The sequence below is a fragment of the Macrobrachium rosenbergii genome, chromosome 2, assembly GCF_040412425.1.
Source record: "Macrobrachium rosenbergii isolate ZJJX-2024 chromosome 2, ASM4041242v1, whole genome shotgun sequence".
Taxonomy (NCBI): domain Eukaryota; kingdom Metazoa; phylum Arthropoda; class Malacostraca; order Decapoda; family Palaemonidae; genus Macrobrachium; species Macrobrachium rosenbergii.
The window spans coordinates 92,581,604-92,604,103 of record NC_089742.1 but is presented as its reverse complement, the minus strand read 5'-3'; the positions used below and the strand labels follow the sequence as shown (position 1 = coordinate 92,604,103).

Genomic DNA, 22,500 nt, shown 5'->3' with positions numbered 1-22,500 from the left:
CGAAAGCGCAGGCGTAGCAACCTGCAGGCGTATCGCAGACAGCTCCCATATCTAACTTGTATTAGTTGAGGCTCATAGAAGACATTCTGAAGAGCTCTGCTGCGAGGAAGTGGTGCCTTACGTATGTCGGTCATATCGACAGACTACTCAAAAGGTAACTAGTCTATTCTCTATGCCATATTATTACTGCACTATTAAAACTACTAAGGCAAAAGGTCATATGTAAAATCAATGTGAAACAATTCCAAGTTGCTAACTGGAACTTCCACAATCAACATACTATCAGGTAAACTAACTCTAAGACATTATTCATAAAAATTCTACCCAGTAAAAAACAACTACCCGAGAAACCTACCAATATAATAAATTCATTAAAGGCAATTCTAAACATCTGAGAGGTAACATAACTCATAAAGTCATCAAAGTTTTACCCTGGTTAGCAAATACTGTCAAAACCTGCTCAATTCTTCAGCAAAATAGCAATTGACATACTGGCAATCGCTCCTATGATCATAACAACTAGAATTACCAAAGGCACAGCCCTCTTAATCAAGAATAGAACTGAAAAATCCAAATACCCAAACTTACAAGCCATATCAAAGTCTTCCTAATCCTATCCTAAACCCCACTGATTTATCCAAACCTGTAACAGATCAGACGAATTCCGTCCGATATATCAATTACCCACCCAAAAACAAAATCATAAGTAACAAACCCTTATTCTGTAACCCTATATTCAAAGATATTGCGTCACACGACAACTATAGATCATAATATTCTTACATAATAACACACGGGCCTAACCTCACTACGAAATTAGCCCATGTTACGACTCACAAAAGTCATGGGAATGGGAACCATTAACTCAAAACAACAAATTACCAGCACCAAATGCGAACAATGAAGTCCCTAACTGCAGATGTGATCCATCAAACAAAAAACAAATAAAAAAAAATTCATATATCTATGACACTCTACAGTGTTCAGCACATAATTTCAATTAAGTAATGCAACACTTAAGAGCAAAAACTGAACTCGGACAATTAAAGATTTGTATAACTCCAAGGACTAACGTCCTCCCTAGTTAAAGAAAAAAAAACTACTACAAGTTATGCCCATTTAAAACCCATTAAAAAAAAGAGAAAAAAAGGAAAAAAAACTGAAATAATCATAACTAAATCACAACCCAAGAATTAACCCATACAATTCCCATTAACACATCTTTTTAATTTTAGATATATGTGTCAACCGAGACACACCCATGTTTTCATCCAGAACAAGAAATCTATTTCCCTTATTTGCTTCTACAACGCAAAAAGGATCTTCAAATTTAGGACCAAGCTTATAGTTCAACTAATTCCTGACATTTATCTTCACATAAACCCTATCTCCAACAGCCACTTTAACTCTCTGGTTTTGCATTGCTCCTATCTACAATGTCTCACATTTTTCATTTCAAGATTCTTAGCAAGGCGCATATCTCTCTTTTGCAGTACCTACAAGCGACTTGATCGTATCGTCACCCGATGGACTGGGCAAAAAATCAAACACACCCCGCGCTGGGTTACCAAACAGCACTTCATCGGGAGACATTCCAATGGTATCATTCCACATAGTGTTAATACTATGTTGGACCTGTGGAAGATACTGATCCCAATTTGGATCATTACCTCCCACAGTCATCTGAAGAGCTTAAATGACTTTCCTATTTGCTCGTTCACACAGGCCATTCACTTCTGGTCTGTATGGGATGATAGATACTTTCCTAATACCCATTACATCCGCAAGACACTGCAAAGTCCTATTTACGAATTCTCGACCATTATCTGTAATGAGAACCTCCGGGACCCCATACCGGCAAATATACCCATTAAAGAACGCGACTGCCACCTCTTTCGCTGTTTTGTACTTCAATGGGAAAATCTCTATGAACCAAGTTTACTCGTCAACAACCACCAACAGGTGCCTAAGGCCATAACTAGATTCACAGAAATTACTCAAGATGTCCATGTGGACTCCTTCTGTGGGTCTGGTAGGGATCGAGAATGAGCCCAATTTACAAGAAACGACCCTTGGATGGCTTACATGCATTATAAACAGCACAACTTCGTACAAAGTCTTCTACCGAGCTAAGCATATTCTTCCAAAAAAATTGTCCCTGTACATTTTGATACATCTTCTCAATCTCCAAATGCGGACTGCCAGACCTAGTGTGAACAGTTCTAACACCACAGGTACTAAACTCCTAGGAACAACTATTTGCATCGTATCACCCTTATCTTCACTATTTCTCAGTCTGTATTTAATCTTCCTACCTAACAAGTTACCCTCTAATTCAAGCCCCGCAAAAGGCAGCTTCCTAACAATTTCCCCTTCAAGAAACTCCTTTGCGTCTCTCAGAATTTTATCTTCATTTTGCTTCGCTTCTATTAAACTAATATCCCAATCTATACTATCTCTTGATACGTAACATATATGAGTACCTTGCTCGCCAGAAAAACTTCTACTAAGAGCGTCTGCTACGACATTCTGTCTACCCTCTATATACTTAATTTTAGCATCAAAATCCCTGATTGTCAAATACTACCGGGCTCTTTTTGGAGAAAAATTTGGCCTATTAAAAAGATCCAATAATGGCTTATGATCCGTCAGAACCTCTACTTGCTTGCCCATCAAACATTTTGAAATGCACTAAACTAGACACTAAGGCAAAAGCCTCTTTGTCTACTTCCAACCACAACCATTCATTACTACCTCATGTCTTAAACTTCCTATTGTAAAATGCAATTGGATGGAGTCTTCCATCGAACTTCTGCATAAGGCATGCCCCTATACCATCATAACTAGCATCTGTTACCAACGTGAAAAGACGTTCTAAACCAGGAAACTTCAACACTGGGGGATTCATCAAGGCATCCTTAATTCTCTGGTTATTGGCAATCTAGTTTTGTGGCGCTTGTCTATCAACTGGATTTTTGGCTTTGATATGCGCCAATCTCTGGTTATTGGTGCTGTTCCCCAGTTATCGGTGATTTTCAGCTTTCGTCGTGCCATCAGGAATGGAACCCCCACTGATAACCGGGGACTGCCTGTATATATACTGGGTGTTTCGAAATCAGAGGCCCCCCCCTCCACAGAACAAATGGAAAGTTGTGAAGTTTCCTGCTATAGCCTATCTCCAAGTACATTATTTTAAGTTTCTATTAAGCTATTTTTAATTTTACATTTCTTGTATTTTCAGACTGAGTGACGGAGTTAGATACAGCCATGGCTAACGACTTGGAGGAAATCAGATGGATTGACCGCGCCAGCAACACAATGGCAGGGAACACCAGAAATGGCTTTGAAGACAGCATACCTAGAAAAATCGTAAACTCCACAGTACCAAGGAAACGAAGGAAAAATGCAAGAGAATGCACGGAAAACGGACACCTGGAAGATGAAGGGGGCAGAGAAAGGCCAAGATCACGATGGGGTGGGGGTCACACAGGAGCCAGGTGATTGTAGGATTAAAAGTACCCAGCACACAGATATAAATACAGCTGGACTACGCATCTGCTCACTGTACGGATACTTAATAATGTGGACTGTTTGTCCAAGAAAGCGTGTAACTTTTTCTGAATAAATACTCCATTAGATACCATCCAGTTTGAATGAGGTCCTTTTAGTAATATATATATATATATATATATATATATATATATATATATATATATATATATATATATATATATATATATATATATATATATATATATATATATATATACACAGTAATACCCCAAACTTACTCAATTTGAGTTGCATGAGTTCACAGACATGCAAACTTTTCATTGGAACCTAACTAATTGTCATACAGAAGCTTAAATAATAAAAGTAATAATTTCTCTCTCTCTCTCTCTCCTCTTACTGAGATGAGAGAATTTTTATGGTACATGTATTTGTTTATTTTTTTTGTATGATAAATTTTTTACCTATTAATAAGTACTAATTTTTAAATATTAATAAGATTAATAAGATTGAATATAATAATAATAATAATAATAATAATAACAATAATAATAATAATAATGTAACAATAATAACACAACTGTAATCGCAAAATTCGTATGTGATACATATTTTAAACAAACAAATATCTTTCCCTCATCCTTTGTAAGAAGCTCGAAGGCAAAGCTGTCAGACATGTCGATTTACCGTGACAAGAACTGGGAGTGTTTATTTTTTTTTGTATGATAAATTTTTTACCTAATAATAAGTACTAATTTTTAATTATTAATAAGATTACAGTATACCCCGTATTCGCGTTTTCATGATTTGCGGACTCACGCATTCGCGGGTTTCTCTGTGGAACATATCTAACCATTATTCGCGGAAAATTTGCCCATTCGCGATATTTTTCACTGAGAAGTACTCACTAATTACTGTATTTTCATATAATTTTTATGAATAAATGCACTTTTTGTCATAAAACTATTAAAATACTCAGGTATATGCATTTTTACAGGGTTTTTCTGTGTTTATACTCTCAAAATGGCCAGTTCTAAGTGTTTTTAGAGAGTTTTTAAGTATCTGCAGATTTTAGCTATTTGCGGGGGGGGGACGCATCCCCCGTGAATGCAAGTACGGGGGGTTCACTGTAATAAGATTGAATATAATAATAATAATAATAATAATAATAATAATAATAATAATAATAATACAACTGTAATTACAAAATTCGTATGTGATACATATTTTAAACAAACAAATATCTTTCCCTCATCCTTTGTAAGAAACTCGAAGGCAAAGCTGTCAGACATGTTGATTTACCATGACAAGAAGGGGGAGTGCTGCTGATTAGTAGGGTCAAAGGTTTCTTACGTAATCTCTCTCTCTCTCTCTCTCTCTCTCTCTCTGTCCGTAATAATTCATAAATTATTATTATTAAAAAACGGAGTTTAACCAGACCACTAAGCTGACTATCAGCTCTCAAGGGGCTGGCCCGAAGGATTTGGATGAATTGACAGGTCTAGGTTAGAAACCTAACACTGGGACCAAATAGGTCACTCGGTAAGTGATGAATGAATGAAAATGAAATTAAAAGCTGCACAGGGGCATACGCTCTCATACTGGAACACATTCACACAATAAATACATTTATTCTCATGTTTCCATATATACTCACTAAAAAGGTATATTGAGATTCAAAATAAATTAAGTAAAATTTTAAAATTTAGTTGTTTTAAAATTCATTAGACATCTAAGGGTATTCGTAAATTCAATAGACATCCAAGGGTATTCATAAATTCATTAGACGTCTAAGGGTATTCGTAAATTCATTAGACATCTAAGGGTATTCATATTTCTATTTTTTACTTTTTATATTTTATCAATTACATCACAGCTCCTCATGAACATTAAAATGGGTCTTACTGAAAACGTTGAAGATTCCGATCCGAAAATTTCACTCTTAAATAAGGACAACTACTTCTCTCTCTCTCTCTCTCTCTCTCTCTCTCTCTTGTAGTCAGCACAACCTACATATTACTGTTTCTCTGTATGTCTTTCACTGTACGGTAGATATTTTTAAATTGTTCTAATTTTACCCGTACTGTCTACAAACTATAAATGCACTGTTCCACAACATAGAGACATAGAGCATTTCAGAACAAAGAGAAAGAGACAGAGTTTTTATATAGATTGGTGGAATGGGGAGGGAGAGAGAGAGTAATAGTATACTAATCTTCACACTCTCCTCTATTTTTACATCAACCATTTATTTCTTTTTTTAAGGGTAATGTATTAAGCTAATTACTGTAACTTTAAATTTCATTTAAAAATTAGTTTAATACCCAATTTCCATCTTTTGATATCTAACATAAGAATAACTTCTCTCTCTCTCTCTATGTTATTCTCTCTGCCTCTGTAATAATTCATAAATAATTTAACTTGATATTTCATGTAAGAACAACTTCCCTCTCTCTCTCTCTCAGTAATAAATGATAAATAATTTCACTCTCCTAAGGAAGGACAACCCTTATCTCTCTCTCTCTCTCTCTCTCTCTCTCTCTCTCTCTCTCTCTCTCTCTCTCTCTCTCTCTCTCTCTCTCTCTCTCTCGTTTATAGTTAGCACTCACACATTTTTACAAATTATTTCTCTGTATGTCTTTACCTGTACAGTAGATAGTTTAAACTGATCTAATTTTACCTGTACCATCTACGAAGTGTAAATGTGCTAGTGTGGTAAATACGCTCTAAAACACAGAGACATAATAACTGAGAGTTGTATTAGTCCAAATAAAAAACACTGTTTGTTCATGAAAAAGCATTTCAGAACAAAGAGAAAGAGATGTAGTTGTTAAATAGAGGTTGAGAAGACTCCTAAAAATAGATCGGTCGGACGGGGAGAGAGACAGAAATTCTCATCAAACTCTTTATTCTTATGTCAACCATTTATTTCTTTTTTTTAAGGGTAATGTATTAAACTAACTTTTAAATGAAATTACAGTAACTTTAATTTCATTTTTAAAAGTTAGCTTAATACTTTGGGAGCATGATAAGGGTCATATTTAGTGTTTAAACTCTAAAAATAAGCCTTTATTAGCATTTTTAGAGACCATGCCAAACTTACGCAAAAATTCGACTTAGGAGAGGGGTTCTGGAACCTAACCTCACGTAAGTTCGGGGTATGACTATTTGGTGATTGAACTATTAAAATAGCAGTTATAAGTATTTTTAGAGGGGGGTCTTTGGTGTTTGAACTATTAAATAGGCCGTTATATGCATTTTTAAAGGGGGGGCTAATATATCGCAGGTTTTGGTATTCACGGGTGGTTGTGGTACCTAACCCCCACAAATACGGGGGGGTCGACTGTATTATATAATTCAGCTATCGGGCTTGTTCAGTGAGTTGCATGACAACAGACTCTTAATAAAGATGGCAAAAGAATGTAATAGGGAGGTTATACTGGGGAGGAAAGTGCTGGAGCTTACCAACGCTTCCTTTAAAGCCTCAATGCGACCCTCCAAAACGTCATAGTGTGTTCCCCCATAGGGTCTGCATAAATGTTCTGGCTACAGCAGTGAACATTGTTCTGAAAGACTCTGGAAACTCTTGAATAGCAACTTCCAACATAGCAGCAGAAGTTATAATACTGAAGAGGTGGAGCATAGCATAAAATTCAGCCATAGTTGTCCCGAGATTTTTCTTGTAAAGGTCCCAAATTTCTGGGTAGCCATGTCCAATGGGAGCCCATTCCTTAGTAGAACTACCTTATACAGTATTGGGATGGTGGGGATAAATGGCTTTATTTCTCCCATAAACTCTAGTTTCCAGTCACCACAAAATTCTGAAATTCTGTTGTTACATAACTGATTGTTTCAAAAGTGAAGGGACAGAGGGCTGGTGCCTCCCAGAGAAGTTATTGGTTCTCTAAATTTGTTGCTGCACTGTATTTTCCATTCAACTGGAGAAAGGTTGCTTCTATGGCTTTCACAATATAAATAGGCAGGATATCCATCTCCTTTGACGGTTTCTGAATTCCTACTGAAGAAAAAACCAAGCACTAATCCCCAAAGTCTACATGTTCAACCTCAATTACTGTTTTCCTTTCGTAACAAGGTATTGTGGAACTGGTGAGAGGTTGCATACTGAGGTGTCTAACCGAAGGTTATCAGTATCATTCTCAGGGGCAGATACTGGTGCCCATACTACATGCTGACTTGAGGTTTTATGGTCTAACCTGATCCTATTATTATTACCAGTCAGAACTCTGGGACTGAGTGGGCTGTCTCTTATTACCCATTCTAATTTCAACAGGAACCTATACAACTGGATTGTTTATTACCGTTCCCAGTATCTAAGTTTTTCGGTGAGAAAACTAATCTCTGCCTTGGCAGATTGTACAACCTCTCTATCCTCTAGTTTAAAGGATAAGAAATTTTTACACATCAAACCCAATTCCATATCCAGGGCACACCTGAATTCCTCTTGGGAATCATAGATAACGTCCCTGATATGCTGACACTCAGTAACAAGGTCATGCTTGATACTCTTCATGATTTCCTCCCAGAATTCTCAAAGTACAGCAAGCAGAACTTTCCTATCAGGGAAGTGTGCATGAACTGATTGAGCCAAGGCAGCTGAATCACCACTGCCAGCTGCCCTGGCAGTATAAAAGGCCAGGATAAATCACTACTCCATAGAAGGCACAGACACTTCACATGCTGCTTGGAAGAGGCAAAATTCTCTTCTGAGGTATCTTTCTCTCACGTAAAGCAGAAGACTGTTCCCTAGAGTTTCTGGATTTATAAGGGAAATTTTTGTGGCTATATACATTTCATGTCAGGTATTAGCGACCTCTCTCCCAAGGAAAAACTTTTCTTCTCCATCGGAGGAGTTGAAATGGGAGTTCCTAAAATCCACTGCTTTTGGAGTCTGGCCCAACTGTGGATTCTGCTCGGAGAGGGATGGAAACACACCGGCAAAGTCCTACCACAACGATGTAATCTCCATCTTCTGTACACCTACTGAAACCTACAACCAGTGCAGACAGCCTAAAAATGAGCTCTTTCATCATTTAACTTCCTGCCAGGAGCATGTTGCATATTTCACATATGTCCAGAGACCACCCAAATTCTCCTGTATTCCTTCAGGGCTAGCTCATGGCAAGTAGTTATGAGCTATTTCAACTGGTGAAAAGGAGTTTGAGCAATTCCGTGGGGTGCAGGTAATCTGTGGGTCCTGTGTAATAGCAGCCAAGTAGTGATAAAAAGAACAAATGTTTATTGAAAACTACCTAGTGTTAGCTACCTATGTCACTGCATAAGCAACAAACACTTTAAATTCGAAAAGGCTGACATGGCCACAAGTACTTGTCCATAGTATGATGAATGGTAACATGGTCAATGGATCATATCCATAAAATAGCAGTAATGTTATGAAAATATTAATTCACAATTACCCTGCACACAATAATGTTACCTTAAAGGATTTACTCACAAATGCTTCTAAATTCAATTAAGACAAAAATAAATGGATACCCCCATATAATGTATTTCTATACATTTCATAACTTTTGATACCTGATCTATTCTCATGCACCAGGTATAGGTCATAGGCTACATTAGTTGGTACATAATTAAAATATTTGATTGTTGGAATTATCATACCAGATTTATATAAAATTAGTACCTCTAAAATTTTAAATCGATTGGCAAAGCTCCTCATTAGGAAAAAGTACTTTTTGTATTCCCTTAGGAAAATGGCAAGCATCACAACAACTTCTCAGCACCTGTGATGTCACTATTGGTGGAGTAACCTGTTAGCAGATCCACATGCATGTACTTCCTTTAACACTTAAAATTGTGTATTATTACTGTATTGCACTAATGCTAAGCATCACTTTGTTAGGCAGAAAAAAAAACAGCACAGCAATTACAGCATAGCCCAGCAATCTACTCCTAACTTCTTGCCTTGCCAGAAACCCACTGGCTCCTGATTTTATCAAATATAAGCCTACCTGTTAAAATTTTAAGGAATTAACTTTTCACTGGGTCTTAAAACTATGTACAGTACTTGGCTTAGGTGGCATTATGAAGATCGACAAATGCACTGTCAAACACTACTTCTAGAGCAAATAGTGGAGACTTGTGAACTCTGACAAACCAGAGTGTAATGAGGAAGATAGCCAACATATGCACTGTCATATCTGTGTGAGTAGGATGAAGGAAAAACTGAGGCAGTAGTTGTCTGGACAGGAGACCATTCCTGCGTCCTTTATATTCTATCACTATGCCAACATGCACTATTCAGGCTAAGACCAATTATAAGAGAATTGTTTGAGATAGGTTGGTCTGTCTTATGGAGCCCTCGGGGGACCTTGAGAGTGGAATTCCCTTTGAGGATGAACAGCAGTTATGCTATCAAATATGAAGTTTATTGGTAATGTATAGAAAAAAATTAATGTGTGCAAAAGTTCATTCAAGCATCTGATATAATTTGCAATTCGCCATTTTACTCTCTACCCTATGAGCCCCAAGCTCTGATAGTTCACCGACAGAATTCAGTGCATTTTAACCCTCAGGTTATGACATCAAAATTTTATTTTTGGTGTCAATAATTTGTTGTTGGATTAACACTGAATTCTAGTTATCAGTTTGAATACTGTATATATGGTACATGTAAGGCATAAATTACTCTCTGTTCCATCATCAATAAATTCACCATATATATCAAATATTTTTTCAGAATACCTGCCTCTGTTCCTAAATGCTACTAGTGGGAAAGATATTTACATTGTTAATAATGTATTTCCTGGCCTTCAGCAATCTCCTTGGAACCTTCTTGTCAACAATGAAGCATACCTAATAAACAACACCTTTGAGAACATTCCAACCAGAGGATTAAATGTAAAAGTAAAGAAGCGTATAACAATGAAAGACAATATTATCAAAAGACTTGAAGAAAATGCATTCCAGTCCCTGATACCACTAAGTGAGTACAGAACCTGCTAGAGTTCAGCTCTACTCATCAATGTACTGTACAAATCTTCATACAAGAGAATGTCTTATTCTTAATGGAAATCATGATACAATCCCAAATATATTACAACACAAAAGTAAAATTTCTTTTCATAATGCTATCTACATTTACAGGCAGATCAACGGAAATTTTCTTCACTGGAAACACCCTTGGAAAACATGATTTCATGTCATTGTGTTTAAATGAAGAGTTTGATGTAGATAACGTGTACATAAGGAACAATTTATTTCAACATGACTGTTCCTGTAACTTCACCAATGATATTGCATCTGGTCTGGGGGAAAGAAATATAACACTTGAGGTAAGATGCTTACGCAGGTTTTTTTTTACAAAGGATAAAGTCCAGTACAGGTACTTTATAAAAATTCTCAAAATATGATACTTTATATCAACTAAAAATTTTCATTCATTATAAGTTTTGTGGAGTAATTATTTATAGGTAGATACTACACTTTCCAAGAAGCCATAATTATTTACATTTTTGCAGGTTCTTTATGAAGATAAGGTCCATCAACAATGGCTACTACAGAATAAGTGTATTCTTCATGGAACTAGGGTCTCTATTGACTCATACCTAGTACAATCCTGCCTAAAAGATACCAAGATGACTTCTATATTAGTGATATCATCTGTTGCTATATTTTTCACAGTGACAATTTCTGTCATTGTGGTATGGCGTTGTGTCAAGCAAAAGAGGTTCATCCAAACTTCTGATGCTGATTATCAGTCATTCAGTGTTCCAGCTCCATCAAGTATGGGTAAGATAGTCTGCTTTTATACAAAAGTTTTGGGTTTCCTCTACTATTCATTTATATAATGCCCCCTTTGAATACTAACACAGCTTACTGAATCTACTTGGATGTTTTATTGTTACTGAGTAGAGCCTGAAAAATGAGAATAGCAAATTTTTATAACTAATAATAACACCAATAAACTAAAGGACTGGTAATCAATTTCTTAAATTGTAATCTTAGTTTTAAAAGTCACAGTTATAGCATAAGAACTTTAAATCACAAACCTATTTGTAGGTTGCTTGCTGATATATTTGTGTAACACTATTACAACTGATACAAAGAAACTATTTTGGCTACTGGATAGTAAAGCAAAACTTAAAATTATTTCTGAAATAATACTCATTACTAAACACAATAGCACCGAAATTCTTCTTCATTATTAATTATTATTATTATTATTATTATTATTATTATTATTATTATTTGGAAAATAACCCTTTTCATATAGAACAAGCCTACAAGGGCCAATTTCAATTAAACCGTCCAAAGTGTACGGTGTTCATCTCAAAAAACTTACAGAAGATAAGAAAGAAGAGGAATATATTAGTAAAAGGTAAACTTTTTTAGGATAGTAATGCCTTGTATCTTCACTTGAACTTTTGAGGTTCTAATTGCACATCACCCTCAGGTAGACTGTTCCTCAGTCCAACAGTGTGAGGATTAAAACACCTCTGGAAGTTTGACAGCATGGCACATTTACTGCATATAGGTGCTGCTGTTCAGCAAATCTGGTCGCTCTTGGCAGGGAAAGAGGACCAGCAATCAATTGTGATAGAAAAGTTCTCGTTAAAATACAACCCATGAAAAATTGACAAGAGACCATATATCGATGGTCCAAGTCGTAACTGCTAATGTTGGGAAAGAGAAACCTAGCACCACAAACTACTCTTATCTAAAAGAGATAAGTCTCTGGCAGAGGCTGACATCCTCACAGAACAGTATTCTAATAAAGAGAGGACCAATGACTTAAAACAGGTTATGTGTGATGATTTTATCATTGTATACACGTATGTGGCATTACATATAATAACTAACTTTGTTGTTGCATTTGCTGACACTTTCATTAGATATTTCTCAAAAGTCAGATGTGAGACAAACGTTACATCAAGTATAGTTAAAGCTTCAGACTCATTCTGCAGAGTCCCATCCACCTGAAGGGGAGGCTAGGGAGGAAAATTAGTAAAAGATCTACTAATGAATGGTCTTCTCATTTTACTGGAGTCTGGCTTCATACCCCACTAATCTGCTCCATGTGAGCTTTATGTCTCATAAGTGGAGATTTCGCTACCCTCACAAGTGTTGCATCCTCAGCATACTGAACAATTTTGTTTTCCTGGCCAACAATCATATTGCTTGTATATACTAAAAAACACAGTGGACCAAGAACCATACCTTGAGGAACATCAGACACAATTTGTCTTAATTTGCCAAAGATCCCATCAACTGCAACTTACTGCTGCCTACCTGTAACGAAATCTTAAAGTAATCCTAAAACATGGCCACCCACTCCTAGATTTTGAAGCTTGAAAATAAGTGCCTTATGATTACTATATCAAAAACAGCAATAAAATCAATTTGAATTACTTTCCACTCAAAACCCTTATCAAGGGTCTCTTGCAAATGCGTGTCAAATCTAGAAGAGCACTGCAGGTGCCTAACTGCTTCCTGTTGGCTAACAATCCTTCAGATTCTGCATAGTTGTATAGTGGCTTAAAAATAAGTTTTCTGCAATTTTGGGGAGCACAGGGAAAATAGAAATTGGCTTGCAATTACCGCAGTCTGCAGATATGGCTCTATAGATCAGGCACTGTATTACTAAGCTTGCGTTCATCAGCAGAGGCACTATGTATGTATAAAAATCTACAGAATCTACTAATCTTGGGAGACAACACACCTAGGCTAGGTCAACGGTTCACACACACACATTTTGTATCTTATATATGGTACAGTAATACAATATGGCAACAACTGATAAGAAAGTTGCTGTACAGAAATACATTAATGGTCACAAAACCAAGGTAGACTGTGGGTAGGTAAACACAGATAGGCTACCTACCTATTGAATTGCATTATTTAGGAGAGAGAGAAAAAGAAGGGGTTACATTTTTTTCCCAGCATGGAGTTGTCCTTGAACAATCCCACATTTTTTTACTCGCCCTATCCAGTATCAATTTGCATAAGTCAAATAGGTTATTACAGTTGTATTTACGATAAAGGTAATGGTAATTAAACTGATATTTTACGTACTGAATCCATTTATATACTGTATATTATCATATCACAAAAAACTCATCGTCCACCATTTGCAAATACTAATGTTTACATTCTCAGAATCAGCTGATTGAGCAAACTAGCGAAAGAATTAGGAGAATAATTTTTTTAGCTGCTAACAGAATCAAATGTATTACTGGAATAATTATCTTTATTTTTGTACATAAATGTAAACCGGGTATACAAAGGTAAACTAACATACTTAATATTAACATAAAATCCCTCAAAAATTGTAGAAATGACATTTTTATAATAAAATAAAGTTTTATATATACTTACCCAGTAATTACATAGCTATCAGTTCCCTTTAACTGGCAGCTTAAAATTTTGAAATTGCTGATCACGCTAGTTTGTTTTGGTTAAGGCGACATGCTCCGCCCCCTTTTGGGGGAAAGAAGAGGTACAACATAGCAAAGAGATTCCATTTGTTTATGTCCTTATGTCCAAGCGAGGGGAGGTGGGCAGGCTCTGATCATGTAATTACTGGGTAAGTATATATAAAACTTTATTTTATTATAAGTGTCATTTTTACATAAGTAACTTACCCAATAATTACAAAACTGATTCCCACATTGAATGGAGCTGAGAAGGCTGGACATATCTAACTCCAATACATTATTAATGGTAATGAATTTGAGAAAAGAAATTTGCTAACATTGAACCAATGTTGCTGAACTTTACCTGATAAGAGAGCTGCTACAGGTAGGTACTGCCTCTGGTTGGCACTCATCTTATCCAGTAGAGGTGAGGCGGTAAAGCCTTGAGGGCCTACTACTACAGTGGGTGCTTTGTAGCGATGGACTAATTTCCGAGGGCTAACAATGAATACAAGATGCCCCTGCCCAGGGTGCAGTACCACACAAAATATCCAGAACAAATATAGTCACTATAACCACCAAAAACAAAATTAGAAAAACCAATATCCAACCCAAATATTAAAAACCAAAGGACTGGAGGGTACTCCAAGTACATAGTGCTCCCAGGCTCCCCGAAAAACTCAACACCCTAAGCAAGGCGAAGAGATTAAAGAAAGGACATTGCTTTCTACATTCGCCCCCCCCCCAAACACGACACCAGCCACGTAAAACGGACCCAAGGTACTGCAATGATCGTAAGTAGTTTCAATGTCCATTAAGTAATGAGATGCAAACACTGACCTGCACTTCCAAAACGTCGATTGCACAATTGACGCGAGGGATAAATTAAGCTTAAACACCAAAGACGTAGAGACCGCTCTTATCTCATGGGCTTTTACCTTGCATGAGGAGAGAGAGTCTTCGCTAACCATGGAGTGAGCTTCTGAGATCAAGTCCCTGAGGAAGAACACCAGGGCATTCTTAGACAGAGGCCAAGAGGGATATTTCACAGAACACCAAAGGTTCCTTGATGTACCACGAATAGTCTTCATTCTGTGCAGATAAAACTTAAGGGGCCTTAGTGGACAGAGAACTCTTCCTTCTTCAGGCGGGCCTACTATCTCAGACAAGCTCTTGATCGTAAAAGAATGAGGCCACGGATTTGATGCGATTCGTTCTTGACTAAAGATCCTAGGGAAAAGGAGCAAACTGCATTCCCTTGGGAAAATCCAACATTTTTGTCCAGAGCATGGATTTTGCTGAACATTTTGGCAGTGGCCAAGGCAACCAGAAAAAGTTTTTTTCTGGTAAGATCCCTTAAAGAGATGGACTGCATGGGCTCAAAACGTGAACTGGTCAGCCTTTCAAGTGCTACGTCTAAATTCCAGGACAGCAAAGGTTTTTCTTTAAGCTTCATTGTATCAAAGGACTTAATAAGGTTGGACAAATCCTGGTTAGACGATAAGTCCATTCCTTTGTGGCGGAAAACCGAGCTAAGCATTGCTCTGTAGCCCTTAATGGTAGAGGTGGAAATCCTTTAGTGGAGCGTAAGAACAGTAGAAAATCTGCTAGTTCTGTTACAGAGATATTAGAAGAGGACGTTATTTCGTCTGCAGCAAGACCTGAAGATAGACCACTTAGCCTGGTAGACTTTATCTGATGAATGTCTGCAGCCACTCTTGAAAAGCCCTTTCAGAGCAGTCGCTTAACAGTTTGAATCCTGTTAGGGCCAGAGAAGGCAGGTTTTGGTGGAACTGTCGGAAGTGAGGCTGCCTGAGAAGTTGTTGCTTCTGTGGCAGCAGTCTCAGGAAGTCCGCAAGAAGTTCCAGCAGATCCAGGAACCACTCCTTTGCTGGCCAGAAGGGGGCTATCAAAATCATGGAAAGTTTTGATGAGACCGGAATTTGTTGAGGACTTGTTTCACCAAACTGAATGGGGGAAAGGCATACAGATCTTTGCCCAACCAGTCCTGCAACACTGCATCGGTCGCCCATGCCAAGGGATCTGGTACTGGTGAGCAGAAGAGAGGAAGTTGGTGATTCCTGGAGGACGCGAATAAATCTATCATGGATTTCCCCCAGAGCTTCCACAGATCCATACAAACCAACAGGTCTAATGTCCATTCCGTGGGAAGGATCTGTTTCCGACACCTCAATTCGTCCGCCAGAATATTGAGTTTCCCCCGGATAAAGCGTGTTATCACTTGCGTGTTGTTCGGGTGTAACCAGAGAAAAAGAACCCTTGCTGTTTCATACAGGGAGAAAGAGTGAGTCTCCCTGTTTCTTGATGTACTGCACAGTCATGCTGTCTGAATGCACTGCTACAGTCTTCCCGTGCACTTCTGAGGCGAAGCACTGTAGACCCAGAAATATCGCCTGGAACTCCCTTACATTGATGTGTCAGTTTTGCTGTTCTTGAGACCAGGTAACTGACACCTCTTTTGACCCTGAAAGAGCCCCCCAACCTAGGTTTGAAGCACCTGAAATGAACTCTAGTGTGGGGTTCAGAGGGTGAAGAGATTTCCCTTCTGATAGCCTCTTCCTGGAACTCCACCAATGAAGATCCTCTTTGATTTCTACCACTATCGAGTCAGGGAACTTTTTCCTGTTCCGGCTGGCTCTGAGGAAGAATTGCAGAGGTCTCAGGTGTAGTCTTCCCAGAGGGACGAATTGTTCCATGGACGAGAGGGTACCTAGAAGGCTCATCCACTGATTGGCCGAGCAAGAATCTAGTTCCAGAAATTCGTTTACTGTCCGAAGATACTTGTCTATTCTCTTCGGGACTGGGAAAACCCGAAAATCCCAAGAGTTGATCATCATTCCTAAATAAGGAATCTCCTGAGAAAGATTCAGGAGAGACTTGTCCCGATTGATGAGGAGACCCAAGTCATGGGCCAGGAGAAGTCCTGCGAACGTCCTCAGTACGCTGAACTTCTGTGTAGGAATGTAGTAACCAGTCGTCGAGGTATAGACAGATCTTTATCCCCATCAGATGAAGCCACTTCACTACGGGAGCCAACACCCTGGTAAACACTTGAGGAGCTGTCAAGAGACCAAAGCACAGAGCCCGAAATTGGAACACCTTGCCCTGAAACACTTTCTTGAAGCCATATAAACTGGAATATGAAAGTACGTGTCCTGCATGTCGATGGACGCCATCCATGCTCCCTGGCAAATGGATGCAAGGACTGTCGGGTTTGTTTCCATCTTGAAGGTTGTCTTTTTGAAAAAGACATTTAAGTGCGCTTATGTCCAAAACGGGTCTCCAGCCTCCCAATGACTTGGGTACTACAAAGAGACAGTTATAGAACCCGGAGAATGAATGTCCCCCACTAACTCTATAGCCTCTTTCTGAACAAGAGACTCAACCTCTAGCAAGAGAGCAGCAAATCTCGCTAAGCCTGGAAAGTAAGCCATCAATTTGACAGGCTTGCAGACTAGAGGAGGTTTGTTCATAAAAAGGGATAGTGTAGCCCTCCTTCAGGACAGACACTATCCAGGATTCTGCTCCTTTTTGTTCCCATCATTCCTAAAAGAGGAGGAGCCATGCTCCTACCTGAGTATGGAGGACTATATCTTCACTTCTTGGTGGAAGACTTAGAGGAAGACTTCTTGATGGAACACTGTGGGAAACAGATACTTGCTCTTCTCCTAGTAAATGGTCTAGAACTGGAGCTCCGAAAGGGAGTAGGCTGCAGAGGAGTTGAAGATCTGAGAGGAAGAGCCAAAGAATCCTTGGGGCATCTCGCAGATTGGGAGAGCAGGTCCTGAGTGCTCTTTTTCTACAGGTCAGTGGCAATGTCTAGTACTGTAGCCTGAGGAAAACGATGCGTCTTGTCCAATGGGGAGAAGAGGAGAGCTGACCTCTGAGACGGAGTGATGTCTTTTGAAGTAAAAGAACACCACAGTTCTCTTTTCTTAAGTACACACATGGTGTAAAGACCAGCTAACTCCTGTGTACTGTCATGAGCACTCCTGCCAATACAGGAAAGCACTCCTAAAAGGTCCGAGGAAGTATCTTGAGGCAAAAAGCAGCAGTCTCTAACCTTGCGAGCTAGCACGCCCACCGTCCAGTCTAAGAAGCTCATTACTTCGAACACCTTAAAAATATTCTTGAGAAGATGAGCAAGTTCTGAAGCTGAAAACATAATTTTGGCCAAGGTGAAAGCTGATCTAGCTGAGTCAATAAGGCCGGAGAAGTCTCCCTGAGAGGAGGCAGAGACTCCCAGGGAAGGTGCTTCTCCTGTTGCATAAAACCTATAACTCGACCTACACAACTTGGAAGGCGGGAAACAAAAAAACTGCTTTACCTTGCTCCCTCTTCTCCGAGAATCGTCCTTCTACTTTGTTCAGTGCCTTCTTTGCTGAGGAGAAGAGAACCAGTTTCGGTAACCTTGAAGAACCAGTTGAGGGAGCTTCCATAAAGAAAGTCGAAGCAGGAGAGGAGGGAGTAGCTGGTGAAATGAAGCTTGGGAAGGTAGCTAGCAGGAACCTCAATAACACAGAGTACTCAGACGAAGGAACATCCTGATCCAGAACGACCTATTCTTCAGAAGAAACAGGAGAAGGCGATAAGTCCGCCGTCGTCTGAGCTGTAGGAGGAGCTTTCTGAAGAAAACTTAGCATACTATCTAGTTTGCTCTGGATTGGGTCAACTGGAGGAAGAACACTGTCTGAGATGACACTACAACGAGACGGTGGAGGAGCAGGCGCCAACAGGCACTCATGGAGCACTGTAGAGGCGGGAGCCAATGATGAAAACTTGATGGTAAACGGGCGCCAATGGGCGCTCATCTGCAAACAGAAGCTTGGGCACTTTGGTGCCAGTTGCTGGCCACTCTGGGGGTAATTGTAGAGGTGATGGTGCTGGGTGCACAACTCCTAATGAAGGGGTTCCCTTGTGCAAAGAAGAATGTCTACGCGCCACAAGGTGCTTCGGCACCAAGTTCCGATCATCGTCTGATGTAGCAGAAGAGAATTGCTCTGGGCTATCCCAGTGACTACAAGAGGGGCACCCTGAATACTTGCCCTTCTTACAAGGAACAGGAGAAGAGATCATGAAGTCCACTGAGCGCCTTTCAGTGGGCATGATTTGTCCGCATAGCGCCGTGAACGCCTGGAACTAAAATCCTCAGAGCTGGAGGACATACAGTGAGCACTCACTTGAAGGCCTTTCCAACGGCCTTTGGTTGCAGTCTGGGATTCATCAACAGGCTGAACTGAGGGGCGACTGCTCGGGGGCAGACCTCACCGACCTCCCATAGGCTACCAGTTTGACTCCTCTCAAGTGCTGGGGAGTATGCTAGGGACCTTGGCCTAGGAGAATCGGCGGGCCGAGCAGCCACCTCCTCATCTACCATTGCACTTGTACTGGGTGCCACGGGGTGCTCTGACTCACTTTTGTCCATCAATGCTTTCACTGATGATGCTAATTTAGCAATCAATTGCACAATTAATTTAAAGTGCATCGATTTTTTACTCCAAACTGATGATGGTGTTGGCATCAGAAACGTGAGAGCTGCGTAAAGCAGAGGATTGCATAGGTGGAGGAGATGGAATGGGATCAGAAGAAGTTACAGGTGCAATTGCATCTGACTTAGCAGATGAATCCTGACTAGCTAAGGCTTTACTAGATTCCCTAGCGATAGCTTTCCTCTTCCTATCTCTAGCCAGTTTCTTAAGATGTGAATCTAAAGTTTTCCACTTCTTTAAAACCCATTCACTACATTCCACACATTGTAAATCAACTGAACATGCTTGTCCCCTACATTGAACACAACAGTGTGAGAGTTATAAGATCCCTTAGTAAGCCTAGTATTGCAGCCTTTGCTACAATACCTAATACCAGAACTACTAGTGTCAGACATCAGGGAAAAAATTCAAAGTCTAATCCAAAAAATGGGCAAAAAGTCGTAAACCGATGATCAAAACTTGCCTAACACTATCTAAATTGTGCCGAAAGGCTACAAAAATAAATACTTCACCAATAGTAGATAAGAACAGACAAGCAGCCAAGTATAAACTTCAAAATTCAAGCTGCTGCCAACCACAGTCCTTCAACCACAGCCGGCAGAAACAAACTGAAGCTCTTTGCTATGCTGTACCTCTTCTCCTGAAAGTGGTCGGGGCACATTGCCATAACCAGAACAAACTAGCATGACCCGCAATTTCAAAATTTTAAGCTGCCGGTTAAAAGAAACTAACAGCTATGTAATTACTGTTTAGGTTACTTATATAAAACAGCTGTTTCCTGATTCATTTGTTTACGTTGTATTTGATGTTATGTCGTGGTTGGTAATTATAAGAGATGGTTATGAATTGTTACATAAGCCATAATATTTGTAATCTTGTCTGAAAGTCTAGCATGGTACAACGTAACAAAAATGACATTAGTTTGGTAAGTAAAGACTATCATAACTGTTTACGCAAAACACCTTGTGCTTACATCTTGAGCACACATGGCATTTCTCAATGACGACAGTCCAAAGTAAATTCACCTGAAAAACACTACTAAAAAGCAGTTGATCATTTTCTGTTTTATTGGAATTAATGATTTTTCATATGAGTATCACCTCATAAAATCACGGAAGTTTTACTTGTATGCCTGTGTGTGTGTGTGTGTGTGCGTGTGTGTTTACAATTACAAGTAGCCTTTCATCAGTGTTGAAGTTATCGTCTCTACAAAGTGTGTGAATTCTTGTGTGTGTTTCTTAGTGTTGTATCACGTTCCCATTTTTTTGCTTCTGCTTTGCCTGATTTACCATACAGCATTTCATTACAAGTTTAGCTGACTCAAGCATGATTATCACACATCATAACAGTACACAAGAGATATCTCTCTCTCTCTCTCTCTCTCTCTCTCTCTCTCTCTCTCTCTCTCTCTCTCTCTCTCTCTCTCTCTCTCTCTGTATCTCAGTACTGTACATATCCTTATATAAAATATGAATGATCATAAACATAAAATCAGGACACAAAACAACTCAGCCAGGAAAACTGCTCCCAGCTCTTCCCACCTTCCAAAACAACCCCTTCTCTGAGTGAGTTCCTCTATATAGCCTTATTACCCTTCCTCTCGCATGGCACCCAGTCATCCGACCCACCCACCACCTTGGAAACTTCTCCATGCCTCCCCCACCCCCCAAAACCTTTTCTCAGTCTGTTTGAGTTTAAGCAGTGTTACCAACATTTTCCTGAGGCAATACAGCACTGCCTACCATCGGAGAGCAGTTTTTTTCAAGTTTTTTGAAATTTATATATCATATATCTTTGGGGCCTTTGTCCCTGGTCTGGGTGCATCGGATTACATAGAATTTCGGATAATGGTGATCCAGATAACTGAAGGATTACTTATTCTTTGACTTCAATTTGAGTTAAAAGAATCTAAACAATGTGCCCAGTTTTTAAAAAGCAGATTAGCCATTTAAATAAAGTTCCTTCCAAGAAAATGTGTGTGCATGTGTGTGTCAAAATGAAATGATATAAACCCCCATAGTGTACAATTCATCACAAGTGCAACAGAAACCTTACTTTAAAGGAGGTTAGATGGGTGACACCATGCTGTAATTGACCTCATGCAGCTAAAAATGTGAAAATGGAGAAAGTTAATTTCAACTCTCCACAAAACACGCTGCTAGTTTTGGTGAACCTGGCAAAACAAACACCATTCAGATGTGGCATCAGTCGAGTAGTTATCAGTTTGAGCTGAGTAAAATCTCTATGCACGAACATGGCAAAACAAAAAAAAGGGCAGATGTGGATCAATTTACCAGTAATCAGTTGCTGTTTGAGAAAATCCCTAACCTTCCACCCACCATGAGGGTACAAGTGCCCAGTCTCTGAGAAACATCATCTAATGAAACCCTAGCAAAACACCCAAACAGCCTCCATTTGGAATGTAGGACATTCTGTGAGTCCAAGGCAAAGGAGCTGATCACGAGATCTTCATGTCACAATCTATTTCAGAGCAAGTATTTAGTTTGAGAGAGAGAGAGAGAGAGAGAGAGAGAGAGAGAGAGAGAGAGAGAGAGAGAGAGAGAGAGAGAGAGAGAGAGAGAGATTTCAAACAATTAATAATAAATTATCAATAATATTAGGCAATTTAACCATACCATTGAATAAAAATACTGTACCCAACTCCCACAAGGCTGACTTAATTTCAGGAGAAATAGTTAGGACCTAGTATCAGGCTTCTTTTCTTATCACCTATAATTTTATGATAAGAGTCTGGCTAAATGCCCTTTTGCATGTTTATGCACTTTGCAGATACGTGTAAGTACAGTTTGGTTTCAGCTGGGAATTATACGGTACTACTATTAGCTGCATGATATTTTGAAAGTATAATACACTATATGGGCTTTGTTACTTATTAAATTTTGCTACATATCAGAATACTAAACCCCCCAAGGGATCTGGTAGGTTGGGGGATACTGTATTATTATTTGGTACCTTCACTAGACCAGTGAATCAAAATATTCAATTCTCTTGGGGATGAGTGAGTTTCACAAAAGATTTAGGGCCTGACAAGGTAGTGTTTCAAAGATGAGACTTGAAAAAAT

General features: G+C 39.0%; 2 protein-coding genes across 3 annotated transcripts in view; one reads left to right on the top strand and one right to left on the bottom strand.

Moving 5' to 3' along the window:
• Positions 1 to 11,474, top strand: part of LOC136849209 (uncharacterized) — a 53,286-nt gene extending 41,812 nt beyond the window's left edge. Inside the window, exons 3-5 of one of the 2 annotated variants that reach the window (XM_067122372.1) lie at positions 10,232 to 10,477; positions 10,639 to 10,826; positions 11,013 to 11,474. In XM_067122372.1, coding sequence (XP_066978473.1) covers positions 10,232 to 10,477; positions 10,639 to 10,826; positions 11,013 to 11,342 — 764 coding nt within the window. In that variant the 3' untranslated portion in view covers positions 11,343 to 11,474. The remainder of the gene's footprint in view (positions 1 to 10,231; positions 10,478 to 10,638; positions 10,827 to 11,012) is intronic. The other variant, XM_067122383.1, reaches the window with a different exon arrangement.
• hiw (highwire) overlaps positions 1 to 22,500 on the bottom strand; it is a 1,788,684-nt gene that overhangs the window by 727,053 nt on the left and 1,039,131 nt on the right. The window contains 3 exon segments of the mRNA XM_067112237.1: positions 17,502 to 17,637; positions 17,810 to 18,188; positions 19,197 to 19,373. Coding sequence (XP_066968338.1) covers positions 17,502 to 17,637; positions 17,810 to 18,188; positions 19,197 to 19,373 — 692 coding nt within the window.